This window comes from Micromys minutus (genome assembly GCF_963924665.1).
Source record: "Micromys minutus genome assembly, chromosome: 18".
In the NCBI taxonomy this organism is placed as follows: Eukaryota; Metazoa; Chordata; class Mammalia; order Rodentia; family Muridae; genus Micromys; species Micromys minutus.
In genome coordinates this window covers 44,054,376-44,076,930 of record NC_137953.1, presented here as the reverse complement: position 1 = coordinate 44,076,930, position 22,555 = coordinate 44,054,376, and the positions used below count along the sequence as shown (strand labels likewise).

Below are 22,555 nucleotides of genomic sequence, written 5' to 3'. Positions count from 1 at the left end.
GCCTCCAGAAGTAAATGGTGGGTTTCCCGTTACACCTGCCCTTCTCTAGCAGGGCTCTGGACACAGATACCTTACATAGAGAGCTTTATAAAGAGTGGAGTATGTTTCTCTTAAGATGGCTCAGTCAGATCCTTTAGTATTTTGAGGCCTACAAAATACGCATGACGGTAGCACCTACTTAGACCAAAAGGAATAGCCAAGGCACAAGCACCTCAGAACACAACTAGGCGGACAGGTTCACCATGACCCTACGAATGAATCAGGCTTTGTGAGAAGGAACTTATGTCGCAGAGACCCCTGCTCTGACTTAGTCTGTGCTAAGACCCACACTGACGGCTGTGGGTGGAGCTGAGGGGCAGGGGGAGAAAGTTACCTGTGATGATGGCTGGGTCTGTCCAGCTGCCAGGGCTGTCCCAACTCACGCTGTCGGTGGTGGCAGTGTTGGATGTTGGTGCACTGTGGTTGGCGTTGGAGGGGGAAGAAGAATTGGGCAGTCCACCAAAGTTGATGTTAATGTTGGGTAGAAGTGCCCTTAGCCCGTCCTGCCATTCCTTCATATTTAAACTCTCCACAGAACTGTTGTTGTCTGGGAGATTTACCAACAAAAAATGAAAGATAAAAAAAAAATAAAAAGCTGACGTTAGAAACATATGTTGTTCTTTAGTGGTTAAGCGGGAGAGGAATTATTCTTTCTTTACTGAGCGTTTATGGGTTATCCTATCAAGACAAACTGGGTTAGGTCTGTGCTTGTGAGCTCAGGGACCTCCAGTGAGGGAGAGGAAAGCTCTCAGGCTGATGGCAGGGGCCTTTTGTTTTCTTTCTAGCCTTCTGGCCTCTACATGTGGTGCAGACCAATAATCCGGCTGCAAGACTCAATGCTCTAGAGACAAGCTAGCACCAGCTAAAGGATAGCAGCGTTTCAGTCAGAGAGGCATTTAGCCAGCTCAGCTGATGCTGATGTACACCATTAAAAAACTCTGTTAAGTTCACCATAGGAACTAATTTCTGAGTTTGTTAAATGGAAGAAAATCATCTTATGAAGGATAAACATGACTCAATATTAAAGGAAAGTAAAGTTCTCCTGATTATAAAATGGGTAATGCATTTCAGGAAGCAAAGAGACAGTGCAAGCTTCTGAGTTTAGAAAGGACATTTCCCCTGAAGAACATAAGCAGGAGCTGAGATCCTTTGGTGGAGCTCGTCCCAGCTTCTGCCTGCCTAGCTCTACAATCTTCTCAGGCTCTGCCGGTCACAGAGGCCGAGACACAGAGTCTGTTTATACACAGTGTTAAATAGAAGACACTAGCACTGTAAAAACGGACTTTATAAACTGTGGCTTAAACTGTTCAGAACTCATATATGATATTTGGGGCCAGGAAGGTAAAGTCTAACAACTTCTTAGAATAATTATTTTATTGAGAATGAATCAAATAACCAACTACAGTTCTTGAAAAGCAACAGTATCTCTTTCTACAGAACCGATCAGCAGGCAGCATGAAGGGAGATGGCAGCAGAGACAGTGACTGGGCAGGCAGGCCGTGCTCTGTGGTAAAGTCAGAATTCTTTGTGAATTTTGCTTTGCCCCATCACTGACCCAGGGTTCTGCCAGGTTAGAGCAAATGAAGCATTTCATGGAACTAACCTTCTTCATAAAAGACAATCAGATCTGAAGTCAGGGAAGACCATCTGTGAACTTGTCAGAAGCAGAGAGAAAGCACTCTACACTAGGCAAACATCCAATGGGGGGGGGGGGGCTCCTCAACCTGAGCTATCTTTCCTAACTGCCATTATTTACTAAGCCTCATCCTTCTCATGCCTATACACCATCTGCATTGTGCTGTATTACAGTCTACTAGGCACTGCACGGTTATTGTTTCATTTGGTCCTCACAACAGCCCTGTGAGGTAGGCAGGACTTAACCCACAAAGAGACAGGGACAGGTCCTCAACTGTTAGTCCCTAGCCGTACACGCCTAAATTGTAACCAGTGCTCCACCTGTGAGTGGGTACAAGAGCCATGGCAACTTGGCAATACAGCCCCAAAAGAGAAAAGAGTTGCCCAAGTTTATAGAACTCATTTTGGTAACCTGAATCCAGATACTGAGGGATATATTAAAAAAAAACAAAAAACAAAAAACAAAAAAACCAAATTAACAAGCTCTCAGTCAACTTTGTATAGACTATTAATTGATTTTTTAAAAATAAGTCAAATATTTAAGGGGAAAACCCAAGGCCCCGTGAGGCCCACAATTAAAAAGAGAAAAATAAAACAAAACAAACAAACAGACAAAAAAGTCAAGGAAGTATCACTGGTTCTTCTTTCAGGGATGGTAGACAGGACAGAGAAATAACACACCTTAAGAAACAGACTAGTGTTTGTAGCCAGGGGAAATACCTCTCCACATATATCCCTGCACCTTGTGTTATTGGAGTTCAACTTCAGGACCTCTTGTAAGCTAGGTAAGCACTCTACCACTGAGCTACACCCTAAGTCCCAAGAAACATCCCCCCCCCCACCCCTCTCCGGTTTGAGAAAGGGTTTCATGTATCTCAGGCTGGCCTTGAACTCCCCATGAAGGCAAGGATAACTGATCCTCTTGCTTCTGACTCTGGAGTATGAAAATTACTCAAACCCAGGGCTTTTTGCATGCTAGGCAAGTACTCTATACTCTACCCGGGATCCAGCAACCCTGAGGGTAAACGTTCTAATTGAGAATGCAGTTGTCAGTGTCTCCCTCTAGGTCCAAAACATGGCATTAACAGGATCCTCTGATAAAAACTGAAATCATACAGGAGTCAACTACAAGATGGTCTGGTGAATAAGACATAGTCTTCTAGAATGGTGTTCTGTGGTGCAAAGTTAAATTCTAAGAAAGGGTTGAAACCTTCATGGAAGGGAAACAAAATCGTTTTGAAAAGAAAAAAAAAATGCTTATAGGAATGCTATATGGGAAGAACTATAGGATGGCAAATACTCCTAGGTCTGGGTGGTCCAGGTCACTGAGATGCCCAAGACAATACCCAGCTTCTCTTTCCCCTACCCCACTCATAATGTGTCTCACATTTGCCAAAAAGACAAACAGAAGAGCACTTACCTCCACTTACACAGAGTGACATATTCAGGAAAATTTACTATGAAGTGGTATCACAATACAATCAAAGCAGCAAAGCAAGGCTCTCAGAGAGCCTTCCACCTTACAGTTGGCTTTACTGCTAGCCAAGAACTACTTAAAAAAGAAAACAAATAAATCCCATGTTTTCTTTCTTTATAATCAAAGGCTATTTGTTCTGCAAAATAATACAATCCAGCAATAGTGTTTATCCAAAGGTGTGGTACACAACACACAACTGGAAAAATGATCTTCCCAGTATAGTTTGGATTGTAAGGCAACTTGGGAAACAACTGCCCAGTTTATAATTTTTAACAATCTTTCTGAAAAACAACAAACAACATCTCCCCTTTTACACACTCAAAGCAAAGCTGGTGTCTCAACATTCTAAGGGCACAGTGTGCTGCTTACAATGAAGATGTATAGGAGGGGACACCACACATCACAGGCCCCACAGCCTTAGCCCTTGAAATGGAAACATATTCTAAAGAGCTTAGAAGAAAAGTTTACCTCCCTCCCCCACTCCCTTCTCCAACGCTGAGCTGAAAGTGCAAAGAAAGGAAACCAGTAAATGCTAACCTCATCAAAACAGCCCCATCTACACTACCCTCACAGATTCACTTTTGACTGTCGACTCTACTAAGTTCGTTCTTGTAGTAAGCAACGGTGCTGGACCAGTGCTCTGTGCTGAGCCACGGCCTGGCTTGGCAGCTGGCTTTAGCAATGCCTCGTACTACAATCCTTATTGTTGACAGTTATCCTAGATATCCTGGGATGCTCACCAGCAATCCCCCCCCAAGTCTGTAGACATTCTAAGTGCCATGGGAAGGAGGTGGAGGCAAAGTCACCATTAGAACCACTGACAAGGAAGGTAACTTCTTTGTTCCTGAGGCTCCAATAATACAGCCCACCCCACCCCACCGAACAGTATCAGCACAAGAACCACTGACTCAAATCTGATAAAACTTCATTATCTTTTAAGGATCCACACTAGGAATTCACTGTGAGAAGTCAGCACCAGGGCTTCCTGCCAACATAACCTCAAGCATGTATGTATCCTACCCAGTCTCTACTGCCTTACCCCTGTGCAGACAGAATAAAAGGAAGAGATGACATCAGAAGCACACCCATTTCTTGATAAATGACTAACAACAAATGTTCCTCTACTGATCACTTTCTAATGAGCCATGGCAGCAGATTTCTTACTTGCTGGGAACTGGCCCCGAGAACAGGTCTCTTCTTAGAAACTTAGTCATAGCAGCTGCGATGCTCACAGAGGTACTATGGGGCCAACCTGCTTAGCATGTCTGCCATAGACACTCCTCAAGCAGAACTTGAAAAGACCAAGCAAGGTACAATGAAAATCAAGTCGCTAAATATAGTTTATGGTAAAACGATACTCGTTTTATTCTTTAAAGTGTTTAATTAGCGCTGGCAGGTCTGTCTATAAACACACAGGCCTTACCAACTAAAGTAGTTTGATACAATTAAATCCACAGCATGCCAAGTCCTCCAGCTTTTATGCTTCAGTGGAAGCAGCTGGCTCACAAATTTGGTCCTAATTCTTACGTTTCCATTGTCAACTGTAGTGCTGGGACCAGAGAGCCTGCATGTCAAGTTACAGCCCTCGTGAGAAAGCGTCAGAGTCCCACTGAGAAGCAGTCCTAACACTGCATCCTGTACGCCTGTCTTCACGCTCTCTCCCACGGGAGTCCATTTCTCTTTTGCTCCCAGGTTTCCCCCCTCTCTGCCCCGCAGCACGCCTTTTCAATGGCACAGAAAGCATCTCCACGCCACCACACTGCTGCTCTCTTCAGCCCTTGTCACTACGGTTTCAGTGTTTACTGTGTGAAAGCCTAGTGCCCTCAAACTCCAACAGCCTGTTCATGTGACTCAAATATAAATGAACTATGCCAAAGCAAACTTTAAAGGATAGAAAAAAAATTGCTGTATTACAACTTAAGTTTTGTATATGGGTAAGAGACTCTTCAGGACAGCAACAAATCACCACAATTTATTAATTAAATATATCCCTAGGACTGTCATGAAATTCTTTCAGACATAAATACAATCAGTTTATGAAAAATGTTGCATTCAAATGATTAAGTTTCTACTCAAATTTCTAAGACTATGTTTGTTAAAAAACAAAACACACCAGTATGGCAGAGTTGAGTTGCCTGGGCACAGACTTAACAGCCCTAAAAATAAGATTTTAAACAGGAAGGAAAATAACAGAGAGCTCTAAGGGGAAATGTCAGATACCTTAACAAAATACTTAACAGTCAAACTTCACTTATGCAGTGTACGGGAGTCCAGCGGCACCAATGGGAGATCTGGGTCAGCTGGACATGCGCTGCACACTTCAGACTATCTCCTGACATTCTGCTTTACCAGAATACTTCCTGGAGCCCTTCAATTAATTTTTGAGCAGTCTCCCTAAAAAGCTGTCTTCTTTTACCCAGGTTGTTCTGGATGGCACACAGTGTAAGCAATACTCATCCTGGTTTCTTACACCTTTTTTCTTATTTCAAGACAGCTGTAGACTTGAAGGCCCTATACAAAGTTCAGTGTGTTATACAATGAACAAACGGTTCTTTTCAAAAACAAGCAAACCTTCCCGAAGCTGGTGGACATTTAAGGGTCCAAAAAGCTTCCCTCGATGTAAACAAGAAAGAAACGAGCTGCTAAGAAGTCTTAGTACTATTCAGACGCCACAACACATGCACCTTAAGATATATACTTAAAAATTCAATGCATTAGCATTGTTTAGTAGAAAATGCTAACTCCTTTCTTTAAAGACAGGGTCTCTTTATGTAGCCCTGGCTGATTTGGAATTCTTTATGTAGATCAGGCTAGCATCAGAGAGCCATCCACCTCTGCCTCCGGAGTGGGGAGAATAAAGCGTATCTGCGGCCATGTACAGCCAGACATGCTTCTTAAAAAGCCAACATTCGGCTACTATGTATAAAGAGCAGCAGCCAAGATTTGTAAAGAACATTTTACCACTTTTCTACCACAGAAACCCTTCCTCACCCTGTTACATGTCATCATTACTTCAGGGCTAACAACAGCCCAGCGAAGTTAAGGGAAGGTTATATAATTTTAAAATGTCAGCATAGTAACCAAAGTCAGGATAACTCTAAATGAAGCATTTATTTCTGTAAAATTCACTACCAAACTAGTCTTGGTCTAGGCAGCTACATACAGTACAAGAAGACAGACATGCAACATAACCAATGTGTGGAACACTATATACTGTGGTAGAAACAAACAGGTTCTGTAAGGCACAAAGAAGGGAGTGAGTGATCCTGCCATCCCAGAGACGGTATCACTGGTGCCCAGAGAAGATCAGGGGACGAGAGAAAGAGCCTCCTGTGCAGAACACAGGCAGTCAGGCAATCACAGAAACATAAGCAGGTGTGTTTCACAAAGTGTGCATTTTTCCTGTTCTAGAATGTTCCTGTAAGGACCTATTAAACCTATTTGAGAGAAGAATAAGATCATCTTGAGAACAAGGTGTCCAGATATCGTCTGTGTGTGAATGTGTATATAAATAACCAAGGACCACATTGATGGGCATTATGGCGTAACATCTATCAGCTCAGTAGCAAAAGGATCACCATAAATGTGAGGCTGGCCTGGTCTATAAAGTGAGTTTCAGCTAGCCCAGATACCTAGCACTACCCATCTGGAAAACAAAAACAAACTATATATTTAATGTAAAAGATACATATGTGAAAAGGGAATTTCAGGATCCGAAGAAGCCTCAGTCAGAGGATACAAAATGCTCAATGAAGGAAGGAGAGTGAGGCTGATGAAAGAAGAGACTCACAGATAAGAGCTCTGACAAGCATGAAACTTAACGCTGACTGAGCACGCTGGGGTTAGGGGAAGCCCTGTGAGAAACACACGGACTACAAAAAACACACCCAAGAAGACGTGGTAAACCACCAAAGCACTTACTGAATATGGTTTCCCTAAAACAGATTACGGAATTGCAGACATGCGAGGTGTCAACCAAGTTGGAATCTCGTGAGGTCTACATCTACTCTAGAAAATTAACCTGAGAAGACATTCCCCTACAGGTCTTTCCCAAGGCAGTAAGAGGGAAGGAAACCTAATTCTGCCCAAGAAAGCTAGTTGCCTACTATAAAACTTCAAATTTTCTTTGGGATTTACCATTCTAGCAAAGAAGAACTGGGCTACAGTTCTTAGGTGGCAAGTATTCTGGTTACTTTTGTCACTACCACAGTGACAAGTTCGTTCTTTCCTGTCTCCGAGTTCCCCCTTGGATTGGTAATCGTGTTTGATCCTCACTAGGCAACAAGATGAATGGCACTGAACAATGTTCTTCCGGATTGCCAAATAGCTTTTCCAAAATAGGCCAGAAAAAGAATGGGTAAAGGTGGCTCCCATGTGGGAGCAATGATTCACAGGCTACAGAATTCTAGTTATGCACTGGTAAATGTTAATTAACAACACTCTCTGACATCCTAGACAGATTTGTCCGTCTGTCTGTCTGTATTCCCTCTGTCCACTCCTCTCACTCCTCCCCTTCCCTGAACTTTTATGTTTGTATCTTGATTCAGGTTCCTTCTGACCCTTTCTGTGATAACTTTTAACATATGTGTCTGTTGTATTAAATTTAATAATAAGAAAATGAAAATGAGATGGTATATAAAAGTCAGTTGTAGGAGGGAGGGAGATCTGATGAAATTATATTTGAAAAGATTAGCAAAGATAGAATTTACATAGACTATCTGTAATGTAAGAGCATTGTAATTCTTGTGGATTAAAATTAGAATCCATAATGATCGAATGCATGCTAATACCCCCCCCCAAAAAAAGCCTCAAGTGTAGAATGATGAAAGAATGAACGAAAGCAGGAAAGCTCCTGTTCAATCTTAGGTCACTAACATCAAGCGCATTTCAATGTTCGTTTCTCTCCCACCCACCTTATTGGAAAAACAGGCGCTCCTGGCCAAAGGATAGACTGAACACTGTGAAGAGTGGAGAGGATGCGGAGGCAGTTGTCAGTCCTCACAGCTGAGAGCACAGCCATCACTGAGACAAGACGCACAAGAGCAAGCCGCAGACTGCAGCAGCAACATGCCCAGGTTCTTCATTTACTGACACCAACAACTGCTCTGCTCTGCTCGTCTCCAGACATTTCTCTGGGATACAGCAACATTTTGTCAAGAACTATATAGCTCCCACCCAGCTGACACATGCATGAAGTTACACTTGTTGTGAAAATCGAGCAGATAGTCATGGAGGGATCTTCCACTGACAACTACTTTCAAAGTAAATATCCGTTTCCTGAACCCTGTGGCTTACTTCCTCTGATGTTGCCTGCCTAAATCTCAGGCTTTGTATTAGCTCTTCTTTCATCCCACTGATACATCAGACCCAAACACAGTGGAATACAGTGACCAATGAGAGCCGAAAAGCCGTTCCGTGAAGAACGAAGCCCATGAAATAATGTCTGGCTAGGCTCTGTCGTTGTCAATAAGCAGTGTGATGTGTCTTGTTTGAGTGGTCCATGCTGTTTTAGGGACTCCCTTTTGGAGGTAAGGATGGTTAAGACTAGCACTGCTGCCAACACAGAGTTAAAAACTGTGTCAGCCTCTGTCATGCTGCTTGGTTTAATTCCACCGCTCTTCTGCTTTTCTGTATATTTAACAAAATGTACAAAAGTTCAAAACACGGCAACAAAAACCCAACTGTATATACGACATAATTGGGAGTAAAAACTGTACCTCTTCTTAAAATCCTGATGTTCTTTACCCAAGGTAGTCATAACAACATTTATCTATTAGTTTGTAATCATGTAACCTTTTCCTAAAGGCAAACTTGTAAGATAGGGACATATAAACAGAATACCCTCTAATTAGATTAAACCCATCACATAAAATATATCAAGTATACATTCCTGATTTTTTTCTAAAATGCATCAAGAGTACACGAGGGGAAAACCCTACCTATCTAGTAATGTGGGTGGGAAAAGGCATAATGATTTTACTTAGTAGATGTGTGGTATCTGATAAGAAAACTGGTACTGAGCATCTAAAAACACCATGTAAACAAATGGACATGTCTAAATCAGAAATAACACAAGCTTAGTTAGCTGAGCCCCCCCCCCCCTTTCTAGATGCTTTTATAAAAGGACTATAAGCATGCACGTAAGGACAAGTACTGGCATTAAGAATGGCTAACTGACCACCTGTCAATTACTGGCATCTGATGTAGGTTGTCTTTAAGAAAGGCAGTGTCCCGTTGATATAAATTACAGAGAACTACAGAGAGGACTGGGTGTCAGCTTATGTGTAAATGGCTGAACTGAGGCTCTACATTCAAAAGGTAGGAGACAAGCAGGATCGGTCTTCACAGCTTTGTCAAGCAGCATTGGTAAGAGGTACAAATGGGAAAAGAGAAAAGGATTCTGGTTTAACTATAAAGGAAAAAATTCCAATTGCAAGCTGTCCTAAAGAATTCCTACTCAGTAAAATAAAGGGTTTTAATAGCTCATCGATATACTTGAAGAATTCTGAAAATTGAAATATTTTATAGAAGCTTTTGGAACTGTGTTTAACTCAGTAAAGACCAACACTATGCGTTCGTGTGCGTGTGTGCATATCACATCACATAAACAGTAAAACGAAAAGTAGCAACACTATTATTGTAAGGAAGAGACAGGTTACAATTCAAGTTTTATTCTGACTAGATGATGCCAAAGCTAAGCTCTTACAAAAAGTGGGTGCAAGCCTTGCAGGCTCTGGAAGCAACATCACCCCCCAAACATGCAGTGAATATCAACTCTGCCTACCCTGCTCCTACACTGTTCTGCTTGCTTCTCAGGTCCCCGTTGAACGACTGGAGAGTGGCTTTTCCCAATAAAGCCAGCACAGCTTTTGATTGTTCCCTGTTGATACCGCATTAAAAAAAAAACAAAAACAAAAAATAAAACAACAAAAAAAAAACAGGGTACAAGTTTTCTCTTTAGCTTTGCGCTTAAATTGGACATTTTTGCTGACTTTGTAGCAATTCCCAATGGTCTTGGCTATTGAAATTTCTAAGATTTCCGATGTTCATAAATTTTATGATTAAGAGGTTTTCCAATGCTCTAAAAGTTACATCACTAAAGCTATGTTTTTATTTATTGCATTTTGATTATACAGTTCACTTTTATTACAACTGTGAAGACTAGTCAGCTTCATCTGATTCTAAGACACCTCCTACAAGCACAGAATTATCTTAAGGCTTAAAAATTAACAAAAATCTCAAAGGAAACAACTAAAATTTTTCATTTTTCCAAAACATCATTATTGTAATCGGCAAATTCATAACTTGTTAGGAGCTGCATGCTTAAGTATTTCTAGACATCATAATGGTTTACTTTATTGTAATTTCATTTAAAAAATTCAGAACATGATCATCATTTTATATTAGAACAGAACAGAATGGGTATAGTTATAACAGATGACTCCAGATGCGATTTAACAAACAGCTCACACACTCCAGAAATTTCTCACTGTTGTAAAAGTTTGCAAACCCAGAGGCATTTTTTAAGGTTTGAGATTGGCTGGTATAACAAATGCTCATTTTCTGAAACAAGCATATACATATTGAAATTTCACTAATTATGTGCAATGTGTGCGCTAAGGGAGAAAAAGACTAGAGGAAACAAAGATATATTAATAGTTGGAAGAAGAGAAGCTAAAAAGCTACGCCAAAGACCAAAGGGAACAGGTAAACTATAGGGACAGTACACACAGCCCTGAGGGTTAAGGGGAGGGCGTGAGCACAACAGAGGAGCATCAGGATGGTACAGCAATGTCTAGTTCTGTGCAGTGTGCACAGCATGAGTGAGCAGACCTCACACAAACTAGGATTCTGGATGATTGTGCTGTGTCACTGTAGGCTCCTCAACTGGGACACACCGACAATGGAAGAAGTTTTGCAGGTGTGGAAGACATGGGAGATTTTTAACTTCCAGTTCAGCCTTGAGACTAAAACATCTCAAAGCACACAGGTTTTGCTGTTATTATAAAAGGTTATTTTGCTTTTCCTTTCTCTTATTTATTTACTAAGGTAAAACGAAACTTTTCTGCTTCAAATTTTCAAGTGATGTTTCAATATAAAGAACAGGGCAATTCTTGAACAACACAATGACCTGGTATTATTGATTACTATGATGTATGTTTATGCCACATATTTATAATTATTAAACTTATTACACACACACACACACACACACACACACACACACACACACACACACACACACAGTCAGTCTGTCCTAAAAGAACACATCCTTTTCATTAAACAAAAGCCAGTCGTCCTGTGCAGGACAGCATTACAAAAGACTCTGATGCATTCAAAGATTTTTTATGCTTACCACCAGTCCACTAAAAAGACTTTATTTTAAAATCACTTAAAAGTATGTATTTATTTAAGTGTTCATCCTTAGTTATGATTTATATAGTTGAATCTGAAACAGATTGCCAGAGATGGTCTCGATAGAACCAATTCTCAGTCAATAGTCAAGCTCACTGAAAAAGAAGGCAGGAAGGAAAGAGGGAAGGAAGATTAGAATTGAGTACATTTTAAATATAAGTCAGAAACTATAATTCTTGCTTCAGATATTCTGGAGCTTCAAACTGAATTATAATTAATGCTTTAGTGAAAAAAATTAGAAGTATTACATGGTTTTTAAAGACTGTCTTTAAAACTTGCCTGAATTATAACTAATGTTTTAGTGAAAAAAGAAATTAAAAGTATTACATGGTTTTTAAAGACTATCTTAAAAACTTGCCTGAACTGAATATCAAAACCTTCCAATGTCAAAAATCTGTTGGTTCAACATTTAACAATGCAGTGGTTGCTCTTCGGTCAATTCCAAAACCCAGACTATGCCTTCTGTTCAAATGTGTTGTTTTAATTCAAAAAGAGAGGAAGAAATGAATATAATCACTTAAAATCTCAAACTCCGCTTTGGAAATGAACACAGGAGAGGAGAATGGTCCCTGCTAACAGTGTACACGGATGACAACTACCATTCCCAGTAAACACCACTCTTTCTTCTAATAGGGAAAAAAATCTAGGGCTACTGGCTCCAGCAGGGAACGCATACATCTAGCTAACATTAAGGTCTAGCTATGGATTAGAGTGTAGCTCAGCTGATGGTGTGCTTGCCTAGTATACACAAGGCCCTGTGTGTAATTCCCAGCGCTATGTATAAGCAGACATGTTTGCACCTGCCTGCAATCCCAACACTCAGAAGATTAGGAAATTCTGGGTCATCATGCTACATTAAATTCATAAGACCCTGTCTCAATAAAATACAAATAAACTTAGAAGATCTAGCTGTGACTTCCCCACTTATTGTGGTAAATTACATAGAGCAAGAAATGACTCTTTGTCCAAAGAAAGGAAAAGATGGGAGCAAAAGCTGTCAGAATAGTGATGTTCAAAAAATGAAATCTGAAATAGTTATAACCTAAATTATACATTTGGGGATTATTTTAAACCCATGTTTATTTTATTAAATAAGTTTTAAAAATTATTGAGAGGCTGGGTGTGGAGGCAGAGGTAGGCAGATCTCTGAGTTCAGGGCCAGACTAGTCTACAAAGCAAGTTCCAGGCAGCCAGAGCTAAAAAGTATAAACCTGTCTCAAAACAAATTTTAAAAAGGACAAAACTTAATATGTCTGGTTTTAAGAGTATATATCTAGCAGGAGTGTCTTAGACCATTTGAGATGACAGTGATCTTTATTAGTGATCACATCTAGAAGGGTTAAGGAAATAAACCTGATAAACATTCTTTCCTTAGTGGGCATTACGAATTAAGGTAGATAGAGCAGTAATCCGTAAGCACCATGATTTTGGGGGAAGTAGGAGCTAGAGATCAAACACAAGGCCTTGCATAAGTGCTACACTTATGGATTTTAGTGGGGAAAAAAAAGTATTCTTTTAACAGCAAACACATAAATGGAACAACAGCACTCAGTTTAAGGTGAATGCAAAATGTTTCTACTTGGCTGACAACTTTACAACCCAGGGCCTGGTTTACCTTTATTTAATTGGGCAGTCAACTTATAGATGTACGGGGGTTGGGGGTGTGCAAAGAAAAGAAAAAACCACCACACAGCTTCGTGGAGTCAGACTTCTGGCAATGGCTACCAGTAACGCGCTGAGAGCAAGGTTCCAGACTGACATTCAGTTCTGTCGAGACCAACAGCAAAGCCAATGTGGAATCCAGTCACTGAAATTCAACTTGTATCAAGAAATAGCAGCAGGCTGTTAGAGTTCACCAGGGGCAACTTTGAGATCCCCTTTGGAGATGCTGATGTATTATCATCTTTAAATCCTTGTGCAGTTCTTCCTGTTCCAGTAGGCTCAACACCACAATGTCCTTGATTTTAAAAAGCCAGCAAAGTAGCTCTCAGTGTGTGAGGAGTAGCAGAGGATACTGCTTCTCCGTCAGTGCTGCTGCGGTGCACCTTCGAGCCCTTACTGCGCAGCCGTCAGGGTTGTTTGTCCGCTTCACGGTATGAGAACTATCAGCAGTGTAGCTGCTCCTAAGTGCTCTTTGGTACTGAAGACATGTTTGGCGCGAATTAAATTCCACCACTTTTTAATCTTTATTTTATTCTGACATTGGCAATCGTGTAATGAAGTTTACATGAAGAACACTTGAAAGACTACAGCATTCCCCCTCCCCAACCCCATTTCTTCAAGTTTCTCCAAAATCACTGGGCCACATTTTACTTGATTGATTACAGGCCAAATGGTAACTGCTGGTCCATGGCCATTTTGAAAGCCTTCTTTATTTTCATCTACTTTCACCTGAAAGCCCTTGAGAAAACTTCTAGAATAGTTAAACTGTAAAACACAACATTTAGTGAGGAAACACATCCAGAATCTTTAAGTTCTTTTTTCCAGTGAGTTGAACATATGAAAGAAAATTCAGAATTATAATGGTCTTTTCTCCAGTGAGTTTTGTGTGTAATAGAAAATAGACAGGACTAAAGAAACTCTAAATTGGTGTTTGAATCTGAGACTGGAATGTTACCTGACCCTTCCACAGAGCACTGCTAATGACTGTGGTAGCTACTGAACTCATGTTTGCAATGTGAATCTTCAAACGGTGTTTCTGTAGGCTTTTCTAAAGAGTGATATGGGACGGTGTTATTTAATAGTAAACTTTGATAAGAAAAGGTTATAAAAATCTTTATTTGGGGAAAAAAAAACTAAAATAGAAAGACTGGCTAGGTTAAGCTGGGGGCAAGTTCTCCATCCTTGTTGCATTTAAACAGTATCTTTAAAAAAAAAAAAAAACTTAAGAAATTGACAAAATATTTTTAAAAGACAGCATTAGTCTAAAATATATGAATGAAGTGAAACACATCAGGAATAAATACAGTTAGGGGACTAGGGAATTGACATAGAACCTACACATGCAGACAGGCCCCATGCACACAGAAAACAAACAGCATACTTCACAGTCTGGCTAATGTAAAGCTTTCTTGCATGATGCTAAGTATCCTCAAGACAGTAAGATTTTCAAACTATGCAAGCAGGTGTTTCTAGAAGAAATCAAAGAGCTTTGGCTCATTATTTGGGGGTTTGTTTTGTTAAGGGAGGGGGTTGGTTGAGAATAAAAACTGTCAAAACTTAAGTTAAAGTGGTACCACTGTGAAAAGATGTAAGTATATTCAAGTTTGATATTTATTTCCTTTTAGCTTTCGGGGTAAAATATGAATCTACCTATTTTACATATTTAGATACAGCCATTATCACATTGTCCTAACAATACAGAGGCCAAAGATTCTCACTAGCAATGAGACAATTAAAGAGCACTACTGGGCCATTGTCCTGTACTATTTAAACAGTTAATTTTATGGAAAAGAAAGACATGGGCACTTTAAGAGTTCTATAAAGTACACAGAGGGAGAGGTGTGTGTGTGTGTGTGTGTGTGTGTGTGTGTGTGTGTGTGTGTGTGTTGGGGGGGCAGCCCAGTTCTAAGGTCAGTATGGTGCTTCTGGGAATCCTTAGAATAATCCAAATGAGCTGTCTAAGAAGTGTAGTCACAAAGCAGCTAAAAAGAATGGAGAGCCTCTTAAAGCCAACACTTCACACAATTTTACAAACTCTGGGCATCTCATACAAGTCTTCAAGTGGCTTATTACTTAGGTTTACCTCAGTTCTAGGTACCTGACAGGTTAGTTTTTTTTTCTTATGACTAGCAATGAGAAGTGGTGTGATGGTTAGTTTTGCCAACTGAGAAAATCTATTGTCAGCCAGGTCTCAATGAAGGTATATCTAGATGTTTGGCCTGTGAATTATCATCACTGGGGAATTATTTAGATTACATTTAGGTGGGGAAAGACCTAGCGGGAAAGTAGGGAGCACCATTCCCCGAGTTTCTGTACTGGAGTGTGTAAAATGGAGAAAGACAGCTGGTACAACACGCATGGTTAACTCCTCCCTCTCTGCTTAACTGTGGCAAAATGTCACAGCTGCCACATGCTCTTGGATTCTAACTCCTCCAAGTGATAAGCTATAACTTGGAATTGTGAGCAAAAACAAGCCCCGTTTTCCTAGGTTGCTTTTGTCAGGGTATTTTATCAGAGCAGTAGAAATGAAACTAAGATAGTAATATTAATTCTCCTAGAGGAAATCACAGACTAGTAAGGAGGTCCGAGAACAGTGTTTTCTCAGTCCGCATAGTTTCATAAATGTAGCACTGTTGAGCAATAAGACACAGCTGACATCTCATCCTACATATATGGAAGTAAATCGAGTTAACTTAAAAAAAAAAAACAAAAAAAACTCATTCCAGAAAACTAAGGCTGCTTCCAAAGTAGGATATTTGACATCAACTAGATGAAGACAAACACGCACACACATACACCTTCATTCCTGACCCATTTACACTTAAGTAACTTTTCATAAAGATTATCCACCTAAGGATATAAAATATAATGGTCAAAAATATATTAGCCCCCCCAAATTGTAGATTTTATTTGATCATGCAGTATAATCTCATTGGAGGAAAATTACCAAAATACTGTCATTGTGTTTGATGGTGTACTAAATTCTCTACTCCACTGCTGTGCTCTTAACTTGCTATATAAATACAGCAGACACTTTCTTTGACCATTAAAATGCAGAAGCATGCAACAACCGTCACATTTCACCTTAATCAAGAACCAAATCCAGCTGTGTGGAGTGCCTTGCCTTCGTGAGTAGAGAGCCTATGCTGGGACTTTCTAGTTTGCTTCTGAAACCAGGCATCTGGTTTTGCAGTAGGCGCCTTAACAGACTCATCTGCCCCACATCTAACCCATTCAGATCCAGACATGACAGTTCCTTTGCACATACTGAACTTTCTCAAGCCTGACTCATCTGATCGCTGGTTTCCCAGGCCTTCCCCAGCCCTTCTCCCATGCCCCCATCATTCTTTCAGAAGTCTGCCTTTGGAGCATTTTAACTTAGGGAAAGCCAAACTTGGGATTCTAAAGGCAAGATCACACTCTCGGCAGTTCAGATCTACTCCACACTCTGAGATAAGAGACTACAGGAAAACAGGGTAGAGACCACACAGGGGTTACAAAGCCAGCTGTTCTTCCAACCACACAATCCACTACTTCTCCCGGCTCTCGTCCATCAGTCAGCACTGAGGTCATCACGATGGCCATAACAACCTCCTTATTTGTCATCCACTGGACACTATTCTGTTCTCTGTCATGAAATCTACAGTCATTCACACCATAGGCTTGCAGGAAACATCTTACAGACTTAACTATAAGATGATGCTCCTGGAACTCACTAATTAGACCAGACTGGCCTTGACATCACAGGGATCCACCTGTCTCCATACTGGGATTAAAAGGGTGTGACACCACACCCGGTAAGATTGGATATTTCAATGTAATCTTGAATTATTTATGTTTTTCTTCTTTACCTTCAAATCAATCTCCTAATTGTTTGCTTTTCCACACCTGAAAATGATGTTAAGCCAAATATCATTTAGAAAGTACACATTTCTTTAGTAAATATATCACAAATCTCTAAAGGAAACCTCATCTCACAGACTTCTCTCCTCAGCTGAGTATCATGGGGCAGATAGCTGAGATAAATAAAGAATGGCGAATCTGAGGCCAGCCTGGAATACATATGACCCTGTCTTTTGAAATATGGAGATAGGGATGGGGCTAAAGATGTAGTTCTCAGTTGGCCAAGCATGAAACCCTGGGTTCAATGTTCAACGTCACACAAAACTGAACAGAGTGAAACATATCTTTAATCCCAATATTCTGAATTGAGGAGATTAAGGCAGAAGGATCAGAAGCGCAAAGCCATCTTTAGCAATATGTGAGTTTGAGGCCGACTGGGATAATAGTAATAATAAAACAACAACAAGAGCAACAACAACAACAACACTGCAGTCAAGGGGCCAGGAAGGTACTTTGTTAACAATGCTGTGGGTTAGTGACTTTACATTTCACACAAAACAGTTTAGAGCTCAACGAATGAGAAACAGTAAGATCCTGGTTCTGTGTTTTTAAAATCTAGCTGCTGTTTTGGACCATTTAATGCAATTTGAGAGGTCAGTAGAGATCTAGCCAAACCTATTCTAGGCCAACTCATCTTTCTGCACTAGCCAATAATGGCATCCTAAAACTGGATTCTAATTTGCTGTAATTGCAATGAAATTCCTTACCAAATTACTTCTCTTAAAATGTTACACCATGCCAAAATCCCACCACTCCCACCCCACTACTGTTCTTCCTCATTTTCAAGGCTTTAGCTTCCTTGGGGCCCTGCACCTCAGTCAAATCTGTTTACCAGTCCTATGGTCAGTGGCTCAGTCCTTCATGGGACTATCTTTCCCTTTTAACTTAAATGTAGCTTAAGATCTACCTCCTTAAAAGTGAAGTTTTATAAAACAAGCTCTTCTTCCAACTTCTGTTGTTTGTCTTGTTATTAAATCAGCACAATGTGTGATTTTGCTCACTAAGCATGTATCTGTGAATGCCTGCACACACTACAGCCACTTTCCAACCTCACGAAGCAGAGCCAATATTCATTCAGCAAGGGAGAGACATTTACTAAGATCACTAGATATCTGACTTTGGCTATTGCTTAGATAGACATTATTAACATGGTCTCATATTTTATACCAATTAAACAGATTTGAGAGAAATATTCATGATCAAAAAAAGAAAGAAGAAAATCTAAAACCTTACAAACCACATAGTAGTACTCAGTTTTGTGGGATTTCAAATGCTCCTATAATGCCTTCCTTTCTCTGGGCTTTTTGCAGCAATTCCTCTCTGGCCATACCTCCCTATGAACCTGTGCCAGAGCAGAAGAAAGTTCTGGTAGTTTTGAAGGTACTTGGAATACCATACAAATAGACTATGTGAGCACAAGTATGAAAAGACAAAAGCACTAATGCTGCTCACACATAACTGGGTTTCCAGGAGGCTGAGACAACAGCACATAAGTGTATAAAATAGAGTGCGATCAGTGTCTTTTTCTAGTGGTTTGTTTTTATTTGAAATCTCTCTCCAAATCAGTTTAGAGTTCAGCACTGAACTACCAGTATTTAGCATTCTTTGCTGCCACCGGACTGCTGTGGCTGCTGTGATGAGCGTACCAAGGGCTGACCTGGTAGAAGTAATGTGGAATAACCCTGCACAGGACTGCTGTCCCTCAAGATCTACCTCAGCTCACCTTACGCAACAATAAAAACAAATGAAGGAGGAGACCACTGTTTATCAGAACATTCTCCACTGAACTCTTTGAGAAAATAAGAAAGCAATTTACACCCCAGAACTAAAAGTCAGGGCAGGACTATGTCCTTCAGGGCCCCAGGCCGTTCAAGGCAGTCAGGTTTTAGCCACCTGGAACCTCTTGGAGAGGGAGAATGCTATCAAATTCTTATCGGTCTAGTAAGCATGGATCTTCCTCAGAAAGACAACAAACAAATGTACAGGCAAACAAACCCATCACTCACATACAACTTCCAAGAGTTTGGGACTCCAGGTTAAAACTCCCATGTTAAGGAAAAGCCTAGTCACTATGATGGTTGGTCAAAGAAGTAGAAACTGTATTAAAAGTATCCCAGTGTAGAATGCATCATACAAGAATGTATTGACAAACCTCAAGTTTCTTAAATTTTCTCATTCTTTCCACCATTTTAATTATATTTGTTCAACTCATAAAATAGTATTTTATATACTGTGCAATTTCTTCCACCCATTAATGTAAATTAGGACTTTTAAAGACCACATTAAACAAAAAGTTAAGGCCTTATGGGTCTAGAAATTAAAAAAAAAACAAACTTAAAAAGTAAGTTTTTAAGCACTCTATATATAAGTTGCAATGCTGAGTTCTACTTGCCTAAAAGGTATTTCCCAAATTCATGGTACATCAGAAATAGAGGAAGAATAGACAGAAAAGAGACAGCCTTGGGACTCTTACTGGGGACTACAAGAATGTCTGGGAACACTTTGAACAAATTTTCTATACAAATTATGAATGAAAAAGAACAGAAAAAGAAGCTTTGTTCAGTTCACAACACAAGCAGTGAATAAATGGGAGCCAATCATCCTCTGTATGCTTTAAGAGAAAGGAACCAATGAACACTGGAGAAAGCTAAGATCTAGTGAGCATCATTACAAGGAGCCACATTTCCAGTGACAAAGCCCAAGAAGCCTTAACCCCACACAACATACAGCAAATCATGACCTGTTAGTCAAGTGACACCCACAACTGAATTAAGGTCTGGTTAAAAGGCTGAAGTTTAATAAGTGTACAGTATTGTTCTTGTATTTTCTAAGACAGTGGTTTTCTTATAATGTTGCTGTAAACTCACTTTTAAATGCAGGCTACAAATTGATATTTATGCTGAACTCTAAAAACATAACTTAGATGAGTAGAGAATTGGTCAATTCCGTGACCTCAACCAAATTAATAAAAAGTGTAAGAATAAATTTCCACTTTACTCCACTATACCTCAGGATGAAGTCATTTATTTCATTATATGTAACAGGAAGTTGCCATACTTTATATTAAAAAACAACCCAAAAATGCCAATGCTATATAACATCAGCATCATCTTCAAATAAGATGTTTTATTAGTAGTATTATTAAGATTTATTTTTGGTATTCACAGTACGCTTTTCATGTTTCATTGTTCTTTAAACAAATTAAGGCATATTTTTTAAACTTTTTTTTTTTTTTTTTTTTTTTAAATCTCAAGTCCAGCTTTCTTTTTCTCCCCAGATGCTTTTGGGCAAATTATGGTAATTTTTTTTAAATCAGATTTTGTCCACTGCTCAGAACTAAGTTCAGTTTATTTTTTTATTATCATTTAACTATTTCAGGAAGTTTTGCACTATCAAAAGCATCCCTTTACATATGTCCCATGAAGTACTCTCTGGTCTCTCATCACCTAAGGGCCTCTATTGCAACGTCTACGGTCTCATTTCACAGGACACCGAGCTGCTTTCTTCTACACTGAGTCTTCTTCTGGCCACTGACGTTTATCACATTGTTATTTAACAATGAAATTTCCAAACAGATCCTACTGAACTATTGTTTGCTCAATAAAAACGTTACCCTATCACGGCTACTACTCACATACGACGTTCACTCCATGTTAAAGTTTCTAATAACTCAACTACAAGTTGAAATTCTGTTTTTGAGGCATTTCCTGGTATACTAGGCAGTGCATTAGAAATCAGATGATATTGCATTTAGGCCATAATATTACCTTTAACCGTCTATGTATAATTAACAACCATTCAAAAATAAAAGTGCAAATGTGCAATGAGAAAGAACAAAACAGTTCGTACACATGTAATGCATAATATAGGATACGAATCTAGGCAACTAAAACAACAGCTGACAACATCTTTCTGAGCATTAAATGACACCACCAGTTTTGTTTTATATGTATTCTTTCTTTTCAAGAATTCAAAGAATGCAATAGACATTATCTTAATGTTTCAAAAATTTCAGGAGTAGATTAGAATATTACCATTTTTTTTCACAAACTGAAAAACAAAGAACTACCATTACTTTTGTATATTTCCAATAATAGAGTCAAAAGAAGAACAGGTCTAGCTAATCTCCTCTGGGATCTTAATTAGTACTCTAAGTTTATTTGTAAGAGTTAGAAATAGTATCACTCATGAGAAACAATGGCAAAATTATTATGCTAATAAATTATGTTAAAGGCCTAATGAAGAAATACTTTAGCAACTACGAGGTCCACGCTAGTTGTCGGCATGAGGAACGTTTATATTGGCTCTTTTGGGTGTATACATTAAATGCAAAGTCAGAAAGGAACCATGCAAAAATCCAGTTGCCCATGCAAGCACCCCGAGTCTAATCCTCTCCTTTCCTCTCAGTCTGGTGTCAGGCCACAGTAGTGTGGAGACTTGTAGGCTGCTGTCCTTGTTGTAATGAATGGGAAGAGGCTGACAGTGGCAGGGTCGAAACCTTCACCTCTTCTGCCCCTGTGGAAAAGTCAGTCATGGTCTAGTTACGGGTGACTACATTTGTTAACAGTCCCTTTAAAAAATGATTTCAATATTTGGAATATTGATACATATATAAAATACATGCTTAATGGTTGGAATCTGGGTGTGAAACAAGACATGAATTTAAAAATATTAACTTAAGCATCTAAAAAAGTAAACTCTAACACTCCCTTATTTTAAGGTAAAATCAAATATAATATATTTAAATTATAATATACCACCAAAAATAAACAAAACAAAACAAAACAAAAACAAAAAAGGAAAAGGACCAGGAAAGCCATTCTTTTTAAGCCAATTGGACCCTTATATAGACATTCCTTAGCAGTAAGTACTAGTTTGGGAAAAAAAATTTAAGACTTGACTTACAGATTAAAAAAAAAAAAAAAAGATTTTAAAAGAGAAAATTATAAATCTATGTTTCAAAGACATAAGTCACACGAGGATAAATGAAACACTAGATACAAATATTAACTAATTAAATTAGCATTAGCATATGAAATTTACTATATATATTTAAAGTAATTAGGAAATAGTAAAATATTAACAGTACAATGATCCAATTGACTGAAAAGTAAGATGACTACTTCTAGTCAGAAAACTAGACATGAATGAGACTAGTTCTCCTAATTATAATTGATAATTATTTCACTACAAGTAACTTGCTTTACACGACACAAAACATGAAGTTACTATAAAAACAAAAAATTTAAAGAAAAATGCTCTCTGATAAGTAAAATCTGAATTAACAAAAACATGAAAAATCCAAAGCCTAAACAATTTCAAATATTTTTGAATATCTTAAAACAACACTGCTTATAGACATACACTTACTAGAGTTTGTTTTCCAAATAATTTTCAGCATTACGTAATAAAAAACATTTTAGC

At 39.2% G+C, this 22,555-nt stretch overlaps 1 protein-coding gene across 3 annotated transcripts in view; it reads right to left on the bottom strand.

The window, feature by feature from the left end:
* CNOT4 (CCR4-NOT transcription complex subunit 4) overlaps positions 1-22,555 on the bottom strand; it is a 97,409-nt gene that overhangs the window by 1,607 nt on the left and 73,247 nt on the right. The window contains exon 11 of one of the 3 annotated variants that reach the window (XM_080932001.1): positions 374-586. The exons of 1 other annotated variant lie outside the window; for it this stretch is intronic. In XM_080932001.1, coding sequence (XP_080788127.1) covers positions 374-586 — 213 coding nt within the window. Of the gene's footprint in view, positions 1-373; positions 587-19,849; positions 21,647-22,555 lie in introns of those variants that run through there. One more of the 3 variants, XM_080932003.1, reaches the window with a different exon arrangement.